This window comes from Camellia sinensis, chromosome 2 (assembly GCF_055761805.1).
Source record: "Camellia sinensis isolate YWXY chromosome 2, ASM5576180v1, whole genome shotgun sequence".
Classification (NCBI taxonomy): Eukaryota; Viridiplantae; Streptophyta; class Magnoliopsida; order Ericales; family Theaceae; genus Camellia; species Camellia sinensis.
This window is the reverse complement of record NC_138962.1, coordinates 31057425-31069112: the sequence shown is the minus strand read 5'-3', so window position 1 is coordinate 31069112 and position 11688 is coordinate 31057425. Positions and strand designations below refer to the sequence as shown.

The window sequence follows — 11688 nt, the reverse complement described above, 5'->3', positions numbered from 1 at the left end:
TGGACTTCATTATCAAGTTGTCATTTGTCATTTGCACACACAACACAATTACAATCCTCCACTATAAATACTAGCATGTGAATTCTAATAGCAGAAGGGAGAGCAGGAATAACTAGCTAGTTGGTGCTGCCTTGAATTCCCATTGCATGCTTAAACATGTTCAACAATGATCAGCAGCAGCAAGGCCACTGCACTTCCATCCCAAGAATCTCCTTCTCCAGCGATTTCGCAGATGCTCAACACCAGATCAAGCATGAAAGCAGCTACAGAGAACCACCCGTGTCGTTGGAGGATTTCAAATTCTCCATCGATAGCTACGGCATGATCTCTGCAGATGAGCTTATCTCCAAGGGGAAGTTGTTGCCTTTGAACACCAAGATGACCACCCTCAGAGAGGAACTCCTTGTTGATGATGATGATGATGATAATGAAAATGATCATCAGGATGTGTTTTCGAGGCTACAGAAGGGTTCTGGCTGGTGGAAGGAGCGGTTGGGTCTGAAGAGGGCTCACATTGTGCCTAAGAAAGCCGATTTATATGCCAACAAGACAGGTGTGATGCAATGTATGTAACATTTTTTCTTTCTTTTTTTCTTTTTTTTTTTCTTAAATGTCCCTAAACATGATCATAGGAACCCTTACCCGCTTCGAGAGCCAGACAGAAAGGGCCTAGAAAGACTCACAAATGCGGGAATCGATACATAAACTTGTAAAGTAGGGATCAACATGAACTAATAGTACTCTTGTTTGTTTTCTCTGTTGCAGGAACTAATTGGTGGACTTTAGGCCATGAAGGCGGCGAAGCAATGTAGAGAAATCATGGGCACCGTCTAAAAGCAATGGAGGATTTTTTGCTGCAGCTAATGGCAATGCTAGATACTGAGTATATTTTGAATATTGGACGTAGAGATCTTAAGATTTGTTTGTTTGGTTTTACTCAATTTATCATTCCTCCTGAGGCATGCATATGCTACTAGGGTTGTGTTATGTACAAATGTTTGCAGTTGAAGAATTTCATGTAATAATTAACTATATTCATAGATCTAATCTATCTAATGATGCTTTGTTATCTTTTTGCCGTCTCTTTTTGTGTTTGCAACTGGGTTGTGTTGAGCCACTCATGTCATAGGTTAATTTTTGAAATTTTTTTGGCCAGGTCAAACTTAAGGTGGTGTTTGGGAAGTCTTGAAGTTGGGTTTTTTTTTTTTTTTTTTTTTTTTTCACAAAAAGACAAACTTTTTGTAAAACCAAAAAAACACATCCAAACAAAATATCACATCCAACCCCATAATCATTTCACTTTTTCTCTCATAAACATCACATCCAATCACAAAAAAACCCAACTATCTTTCTAAACACAAAAAAAAATTTCTCCAATAATATCCTATAACTAAAAAAACTTACATAAAAACTCACTTCCCAAACACCCACTTAATATTTTTGGATCAAAAAACTTTGATCTGTACAAAAAGAAATTTATAAAGTTTATCTATTTGTTTATCCCTCCAAATGTCACATATATGTCTAAATATCACTTATCTATATGGATGTGTCTCACCTATTTATTCGCTTATATATTCAATTTCACTTATTTATCTATCTCACCATCATCATTGGCAACTTTCCAACAACTTTTTCAGTAACTTTTTAACCCATAACCTTATCACTAAAAAAAATATTAAACCTTAGTCAAAATAAAATATGACTCAACTAATATAAACTTTTCACCAATTAACCGTTGTGTTATGTTCAAATATTTGCAGTCGAAGAATTTCGTGTAATAATTAATTAATATTTATAGATCTAATCTATCTAATGATTATTTTTGCCATATCTTTTCCTCCATTTACTTTTTATTTTTTATTTTTATTTATTATGGTTGGATCTTAAATTTATAAAGAGAAAGAAAAATTAAATTATTAAAAAAAAAATACTTCAAATCTAAACACTTCTGAGAGGGTAATTTATATACAAATTGGGCCGAGCTGGGCCTTTATGGGCCTCAGTACGAAGGGCTGAGTAAAGAGGTCATAAAGTTACTCCGGTCTTGAAGAGGCTTAAAGTTAGCCCGGTCTCAAGCCCAGAAGGTAGACCGGTCCGAGGGACTCTTGATGTTAGTCCGGTCGAAGGACGCTTTGTAGTTAGACCGGTTTAAGGATGCTTTGAACTTATACCGGTCATGGCGCAGTGAAACAAGATTGGTCTAAACCTTGATAAAAGATAGTTCGGTTTTGGGCATACATGGTTTGTAGAAAACTATGGACAGAGAATCGAACTAGGTATGGTTCGGCTAAGCATAGTCGTGATTACTTCGGTCGTATGGTAGGTCGGCCATGGAAGAACCATCTCACTTGGTTTAAGCAGTGAGGGGGGTTGAAGGATAAGCATTATCTTTCAGGAGTATGAATCCTAGGAGGACTCTGCATGGAGGAGTAAAAGTCCTACTAGGATTGTGCCACGCAAAACCTATAAAAGCTCACAAACATCACTTATGGAGAGGTAACACACAACTTTGATTCTCGAATTCACAGAGCTTCTTGTCTATTTGTCTGTTTTTCTGACTTAGGCATCGGAAGGGTTTCCGGCACACACCCGCCGGCTAACTCACGTTTGTATTTTCAGGGAGTAAAGCGACGTCGTACGGAGGAACGCAGACTTGATCAACAGGATTATACGAGAAGGTTTATTTCTTTCCTGTACACTTGGCGCCGTCTGTGGGAAAAACAGACAGGACAAAACCTCTTGATCAAGCTTTACCTCTTTAGGAACAATGGCGCACAATGAAGATTTACCGCAGTCCGCTATCGACGGGCAAACACCAGATGGGGGTACAAGGCGTGAAGGACTACCTTCTATCCCTCCCATGGCAGACTTGGAGCCCCAACGGCATAACCCCAGGAGGGATACTAACAGCCCCCGTCACTCTCGTTCCCAAAGTCCTGACAGACAAAGGCGGAAGATTGATCCTCAAGCTCTGGAGGACCGCATGAAGGAACAAGATGAATTGATACGACGGATGGCGGCGGACATGGAGATTATGAAGCGCCAGATAAAGGCAAAGGAAGTGGCGACATGAGAGGGGCGCAAAAACAAGACGCCCCCTCACCACTCAGAAGACCGTGGAAGGCATTCCACACCATCACAAGCAGAAAGTAGAAGCCTCAGGACAGGCGATACTCAGTCTAGAACCTCCAGAACTCGTTACTCCAGGTCTGAGAGAACGAGATCATTGAGGTCTTACACAGAGGGAAGTACCTACCGACCCTCGCACTCGCACCAAATATCATCCAAGCGGACGGAGTTGCCAAGATCATCCGATTTACGGACCATGTTGGAAGAAAAGGCACGATGAAAGGAGGACACTAGGGCACGCGACCCTCGCAGAGTTTCTGCCCTTCAACGGTTGGTTCCTCGAACGCATGGAAGCGTCGAGGTTGGAATGCCATTACCACACCCTGCCTACGAACCAACAGACAAAGCATTAGCAAGGCTGCAGACCTCGCCGTTTATTCCGGCGATCGAAAACGTGCCCTTGCCTTCAGGCTTCCTTCAGCCCAAATTCACCACGTACGAGGGGAAGACAGACCCCTACATTCACCTAAGCTACTTCCGCCAGGTTATGGCGGTATATCGGCGAAACGAGGCTTTAATGTGCATCCTCTTCCCATCAAGCCTTGGTGATCTAGGCTTGACTTGGTTCGAAAAACTTCCAGAAGGCAGCATAGCCTCCTGGGCGCAATTGGCGGAGGCATTTGTCACAAGGTTCAAAACAAACACCAAAACCTCAGTGGAGATTGACCAGCTACTCTCCATCGACATGGGCGAAAAAGAGACATTAAGGTCCTACAATAGTCACTACTGGGAGACATTCAACCAGATTGGGGACTGCCCCACCAATCTCGCCATTGCACAGTATAAAAGAGGCCTTCCAGTCGGGAATAGAGTAAGGGACTCGATCACCATGACACCACCCCTCACCATGGAAGCCTTGATGGAAAAGAATGTATCAGCACATCAGGGTGGAAGAGGATAGTGCCCGTGCCAAAACAAAATTTGGCACCACCGCAGTACCAGAGAAAAAGGCCTCGACAAAGGTCAACGCGGTAGATCGTCCAAACAGAAATGGACGAGGCAGGCGAGACAACGGAGAGGACCCGGATAAAAGATGGTTAAGAGTTCGCACTGCCATAACCACGGTTTTCAAGAAACCAATCTATCGGATTCTAAGCGAAATATGCGATGAGCCTTTCGTCACATGGCCCGCTAAGCTAGGAGAAGCACAGAAAGACTATGACGAAAGATCGTGATGCACCTTCCACAAAGAAAAGGGGCACCGCACTGAAAATTGTACACCATTAAAACAGCATTTGGAGGAGTTGGTGGCAGCCGGTCACCTGGATAAATACATTGAAGGAGGGACGCAGTCAGCCCCCCAGAATGACAACCATCCGAACGGAATGCCAATTGACGTACCACTTCAAGGCGTAATCAATGTGATACATGGAGTATTCGAACCTGAGCGTGTATGCGAGCTCAGAGGGTCGATCAAGAAGGCTGAGCACTTAAGAGAGGTACTAAGCGCTCAACCTACAATCAAAAAGGGGAGAACAGACCTTACGAATGTCATTTCCTTTTCAGACCGAGACTTGGAAATAATATATTGCCCTCACAACGATGCGCTGGTCGTGACTCTCCGCATCTGGGATTACGACGTCAAGCGGATTTTGATAGACCAAGGCAGTTCATGTGAAATAATGTACTACGACACCTTTAAACAGTTGAAGTTACAAGATAAAGATTTGGCACCTGCCGTATCTCCCCTGATTGGATTCAACTCCATGCCAGAATGGCCCGTTGGCAAAATAATCCTCCTAGTCAAAGGCAGGAAGCGTGACGAAACAAGTGGAGTTCTGGGTATTAAAGGTCCTCTCCACTTATAACATCATATTGGGCAGAACATGGCTGCATGCCATGCGATCGGTGGCGTCATCCTACCACCAAGTAATGCGGTTCCCCAACGACACCGGTGTAATTGAAGAGGTCTATGGAGATCAGATTATGTCCAAGCAATGCTTTGTCACGGTAAATGGCAGCCGCGCTGCCAAAGGATACGTTCATTCGGTGGAAGAACCTGAGAGCAATAAACTGTTCGCAGATATAGGCAAAGCAGCTAATCAGAAAGCGGTGGAAGACTTGGTAGAGGTAAGAATAGATGAAAAGAACCTAGATAAGTTCTTTTTGCTCGGTTCATCGTTGTCCAGCACTGAGAGATTAGAGGTCTTGGAATTTTTGACCTCTAATATTGAAGTGTTTGCCTGGACACCATACCACATGCCAGGCATTGATCCCAACTTCATCTGTCACCAACTCAATGTCCACTCATCCGCCAGACCAATCATTCAATGCACCCGTAGATCGGTACTCCACCATGCTGAGATAGTGGCAGAAGAAGTAGGAAACATGCTGGAGGCAGGAGCAATCAGAGAGGTGCACTATCCAAGATGGATCTCCAACACAGTCGTGGTGCCAAAGAAGAATGGCAAGTGGCGTGTCTGTGTCGACTACAAAACAGTCAACAAGGCATGTCCGAAAGACAGCTTTCCTCTACCACGGATAGATCAACTGGTCGACCTAACGGCGGGGCACAACCGACTTAGCTTTCTGGATGCATACAGAGGCTACCATCACATCGCCATGCATGAACCAGACTAGGAGGTCACATCCTTTACAACTCCAAGAGGACTATACTGTTACAAGGTCATGCCCTTTGGCCTAAAAAACGCAGGAGCAACATTCCAACGGATGGTCACCAAGATGTTTGAACCATTGTTAGGTAGAACAATGGAGGCTTACATCGACGACATGGTGGTCAAGAGCAAGGATGAGAATGACCATCTCAAGGACCCAGGTGAGATGTTTGAGATCCCGAAAAAACACAAGTTGCACCTCAATGCGTCCAAGTGTGCATTCGGAGTAGGATCTGGCAAATTCCTGGGCTTTCTTGTGATCAACCGGGGTATAGAGGCAGACCCCTCTCAGATCAAAGCAATCCAGGATTTGGAGAGACCAAACTCAGTAAAAGAAGTGCAGCATCTCACTGGCATGGCAGCTGCGCTCAATCAGTTCATAAGTCGGTCATCGGACAGACTACGACCATTCTTCCATGCCCTAAAAGCCAAGTTTGAGTGGGACGAAGAATGCGACCGCGCTCTGGAAAGCTTAAAGGAATATATGTCTTCTCCACCATTGCTGGTGACCCCAATTCCTGGAGAAGAACTCTTCTTGTACTTGGCAGTCTCTCAGCACGCAATTAGCGCAGTGTTAGTCCGTGCGGAAGGAATCCAACATTTGCCCATCTATTATGTCAGCAAGACATTGCTGGGTGCCGAAACAAGGTACTTGCCGCTGGAAAAACTGGCATTGGCCTTGATGATGGCCTCAAGAAAGTTATCACACTACTTTCACGCCCACACTATAGTCGTCCTCACAGCTTTCCCATTAAAAGCTTTGTTTGAGAGGGCAAACTTTTTTGGGCGAGTCTTAAAGTGGGCAGTAGAGTTGGGACAATTCGACACCAAGTTCCAACCCAGAACCGCGATAAAGGCCCAAGCTTTGGCAGACTTTGTCGCAGAATTCACCCCAGGAAATTATCATAACTGCCCAGTCGACTTGACTGATACAACCAAACCAGGGATAGAAGTTGACGCCAGGATAGCGCAACCCCTGGTGCAGGATGTTTAGTCAGACCCCATGGCAGACCAGAGTAAAGACAGCAAGGAAAAAGCAAACCATGCTACACCAAGCCAAGACTCACCAACAAATAAAGACTTGGTACAATCAGATAGCGAGGGGCAGGCAGCAAACGTGGACCTTGAAGAAAACACCAGCAACATTCTTGACCCCACAACATTATCTGACCCCTCCACTTGCTGGAAGTTGTTTGTTGGTGAGATGTGGAAGCTCTTTGTGGATGGAGCATCCAACCGGCATGGTGCAGGACTTGGTATAGTCCTCATCTCACCAGACGGCCTGGTTATAGAGCAAGCAATCAACCTTGGCTTCCCAGCATCAAACAACGAAGCGGAGTATGAAGCACTTCTTGCAGGACTCAAATTAGCGTTCTACATGAAGGCCACCGAATTAATGGTCTACAGTGACTCACAGCTGGTAGTAAACCAAATTTTTAGCGACTATGAAGCAAAGGATGACAGGATGGCCAAGTACCAAGAACTGGTCAGAACAGAGATCAAGAAATTTGAAGTAGTAAGGATAGAACAGATCGGCAGGGAGGAAAACAGCAGAGCAAACAAACTAGCAGGCTTTGTATCAATGACAGATACATCCATCCCTTACCCACTACTAATTGACTACCTACCAAGGCCAAGCATTGAAGACCCTGAAGTAGAAGAGATATGTTGCGCCGAATTAGGCCCCTCATGGATGGATCCCATTATACTGTTCTTAAAAGAGGGCATCTTACCGGAAGACAAGAAAGAAGCCAACAAAATTCGCGTAAAGTCGCAGCGATTCTGGCTCTCCCCATCCATGGCATTATACAAAAAGTCATTCTCAGGACCTTATCTAAAGTGTGTCCACCCCAGCAAAGTAGAAGCATTCTTGTTCGAAATACACGAAGAGGTGTGCGGAAGCCACCAAGGAGGAAGATCGTTAGCTTACAGAGCCATTTCGCAAGGATACTGGTGGCCATACATGCAGGCAGACTCGGAGAAGTATGTGAAGAAGTGCGAGAAATGTCAGAAGTTCGCACACCAAATACATCAACCAGCCAGAGAGCTCCTACCATTGACCAGTCCATGACCCTTCACCATGTGGGGCTTGGACATAGTAGGACCACTTCCAACAGCGTCCGGAAACAAGAAGTTCTTTTTCGCAGCAACAGACTACTTCACAAAGTGTGTAGAAACAGAAGCATTGGCATCAATCAAGAAAAAAGATGTGAAGAAGTTCGTCTGGCAGAATATCATTACTCGATTCGGCATACCTAAAGCCTTAATATCAAACAACGGCACCCAGTTTGATGGCAGAATCTTTACAGGCTTTTGTGAAGAATACAAGATAGAATTCTACAATTCTACACCAGCATATCCTCAAGCAAATGGCCAAGCAGAAGCATCAAACAAGGTTGTCTTTGATGGACTGAAGAAAAGGTTAGAGAAGGCAAAAGGCAAGTGGGCGGAAGAGCTTCCTCATGTTTTATGGGCTTACCGCACCACATCTCGACGATCGACAGGAGAAACACCATTTTCCTTAGCCTACAGCATGGAAGCAGTAATCCCACTGGAAGTTGGCCTCCCCACAATTAGAAGCGAAAACTTTGATCCAGACTTAAATGGAGAAGCCATAGCATTGGAGCTCGACCTCGCCGAAGAAAGAAGAGAAAGAGCACTAGTCCACATTGCCTCATATCAACAAGAGTTATCCAGGAAATACAACAAAATAGTGCATCCAAGGCAATTCAAGATCGGAGATTGGGTGCTGCGCAAAGTGATGGGAAACACCCTGGTGCTAGGAGATGGCAAGCTAGGGCCTAATTGGGAAGGTCCTTACAAAGTGGTTGGGTTAGCAGGCAAAGAGGCATACCACCTAGAAGACAAGGACGGCAAAGCAATCCCGAGGCCATGGAACACCGCCAATCTCAAGTTATTTTATTTTTAGCTTTCCTCTTCCAAACATGTGTAATTTTTTCTTTCCTCAATAAAACAAGTCGATTCTTTTCAGCATAGTTGTTTTCTGTAAAAAGTTAGTTTTAGTGACGTTAGGAACACTTCAAACATTTTATTCTAAGCTGGCTGGAAAAACCAACTTAGAGGTTGGCTGGATTAAACCAACACCCCTCCTAAGCCCAGGATAAGGATCCAGGCTGCAGGATGTTTGGTCAGAATAACCAAACACTTTACTTTAGGTTGGCTGGAAAAACCAATCTAAAGGTTGGCTGGATTAAACCAACACCCTTCTTAAGCCCAGGATAAGGATCCAGGCTGCAGGACGTTTGGTCAGAATAACCAAACACTTTACTTTAGGTTGGCTGGAAAAACCAATCTAAAGGTTGGCTGGATTAAACCAACACCCTTCCTAAGCCCAGGATAAAGATCCAGGCTGCAGGACGTTTGGTCAGAATAACTAAACATTTTACTCTAGATTGGCTGGAAAAACCAACACCCTTTCCTAAGTCCAGGATAAGGATCCAGGCTGCAGGACGTTTGGTTGGAATAACCAAACATTTTACTCTAGATTGGCTGGAAAAACCAATTTATAGGTTGGCTGGAAAAACCAACACCCCTCCTAAGCCCAGGATAAGGATCCAGGCTGCAGGACGTTTGGTCGGAAAGACCAAACATTTTACTCTAGATTGGCTGGAAAAACCAATCTATAGGTTGGCTGGAAAAACCAACACCCCTCCTAAGCCCAGGATAAGGATTCAGGTTGCAGGACGTTTGGTCGGAAAGACCAAACATTTTATTCTAACTTGGCAGAAATAACCAATTTAGAGGTGGCTGGATTAAACCAACTGTTAATACTCTTTAGCCGAAGTACGGACATCGGCTAAAAAGTAGTTGGCTGGATTAAACCAACTCTTAGTACTCTTGAGCCGAAGTAAGGACATCGGCTAAAGAGTGGTTGGCTGGACAAAACCAACTTAAGGATGACCAAATTAAACTCTTATTACTCTTCAGCCGAAGTAAGGGTTTAGGCTGAAGAGTAATTGACTGAATTAAACCACTCTTGGTACTCTTCAGCCGAAGTAAGTATATCGGCAAAAGAGTGATTGGCTAGTAAGGTCAGTCAGATGGCACAGCTAAGACCGAAATAAAGTATCTCGGCCGAAAAATAGTATGCTTCAAGTTGCAGTTAGAAAGCATGCTCAAACAGGAAAGTAAATCAAAATTACAGTTGGAGCAATAGAAGTCATTAAAAAGTCATTACAGGTACAAGCATACAGATCAAACCGGAATAACAGTTAGCGCAAAAGAAGATGATTCTCATTAATCAAGTTCAAAGCGATTACAAGGGAGGGGCTCCCAGCCCGGTTACAAGTCAAAGCAAAAAGAAGAAAAAGAAAAAAATACAGAATCAATTAAAAAGGTCTTCAAGATCGGCTTCAATACCAACTGGAACACCGGTTGCAGATGGAAGATCAGTCTCAATAGCAACTGGTAGCACGGTGTCAGTCGGCGGCTCAACAGTTAGGTCTTCAACCATTGGCTCCAACCGAGCTGATTGATCGTTGCCTTGCTCGTTGACTACCAGAGTAACAGTTGGCTCATTTTCTTCATCTTCATCATCTGAAGCCTGCAAAAATTGTTGTTGGACAGAAGCAGCATACTCCGCTAGTGAGGCTGGAATGAAATACTGAGGAGCATTGTAGACCTCGGTTTCGGGCCCACAGCCGAGCTGCTCCACAGCACTTCTCCAGCCGCACTTGAAAAATAAGTCCTTCGCTGCCTCACATTGTGCAATGTAGAGGCCCTCCGCCTCCTTGAAACCTTCGGCGTTGATACCATCCACCTTCTTCTTCATTTCAGCGATCTCGGCGTCCTTCTTACCTTCAAGCTTGACTAGCTCACGAAGGTACTTATCCTTCATCGCAGCTAGGGCCTTTTGCTTGTCTGCATCGACCGAGGTAACTAGTCCGGTCAGACGAGCTACCTCGGCCTCTAGCTCAGCCGTTTTCTGGTAGGACTCATTCAGCTCGGTTGTTTTTGCTTCAACCTCTGCTATGGCTTGCCTTGCTGTGCTCCTGAGCTCCAACACCTTTTTATGCTCAATTTGGCCCTTTTGCACGGCCTGAAAAATAAACTAAAGTCAAAAATCGAACAGAAAGTTGGTGATATTTAGAGAGACAAGAAGAACAACTTACCAGGATCATGGATTTCGTGGCCGAGCGGATGGCGTTCAGCTTGGTCAAGTTCATGTGGTGCTCCATGTCAGCTGGGAGGCACACACTCTTGGCAAGGTTAAAAACCATCAAATGGTCTTTTTCAGCAACAACTGAATCAGTGTCCTGAATATCACGGTTCTGGAAAGTCAGTTTGGGCGCCCATTTGGAAGAGTTGGCTCGGTCGGCGTGCTTCGGTTGCGAGCTCGGTGGAAGGCTTGGTGGCAGAGTGGTTTCGTCTTCATCAACTAAGCGTTGTTCGGCCTGGGTACTACGGGCGCGCTTAGTTCGGCGTGATGAGGAGGGTTGTTGTGATGGTAGGGCCACCACGGTTTCTTGTGTTTGGTTTGGTGGTGGTACCTCGGCCCTGTTAGTCTCGGTCAAGAGAGCCCTGACTCTGTTCCTTTTGGCCATCTCTTCTTCAGCAGTCAGTGGGATTAGTATAATTTGTGGCAAGGTTGGGTCCGGTTCGGGAGCGTCCTCTAACAAAAAGTCAGTTACTCTAGCTTTTCGGCGGCCACTGTACCTGTATGTCGGTTCGAAATTTAGAAGTTTGGCCCAACTTCTTTCTGGAAAACGAAGTGCGACGCAGATAGTGTTCAGGTTGGGGTAACTGTACAGGGATTGAAGATGGGCTGAATCTGCATAAAGAAGACAAACTGTTAGTTCGGTTCAGGAGCAGGTAACCGAAATAAAACAAAGCATGCCAACAAACCGAAGTAATTATACCAGGTTCTCCTTTATTCCAGTTTATACTTCGGCCAGGGATCTGGGCTTGGTGGTCTTCAAAA

General features: G+C 44.8%; 1 protein-coding gene across 1 annotated transcript; it reads left to right on the top strand.

Annotated features, from left to right (window-relative positions):
- Positions 1-1071, top strand: LOC114288765 (uncharacterized). The gene is made up of 2 exons (XM_028232354.2): positions 1-553; positions 766-1071. The coding sequence occupies exons 1-2, from the start codon at positions 157-159 to the stop codon at positions 810-812; spliced, it is 444 nt and encodes a 147-aa protein (XP_028088155.2). The 5' UTR covers positions 1-156; the 3' UTR covers positions 813-1071.
- The last annotated feature ends 10617 nt before the right edge of the window (positions 1072-11688 follow it).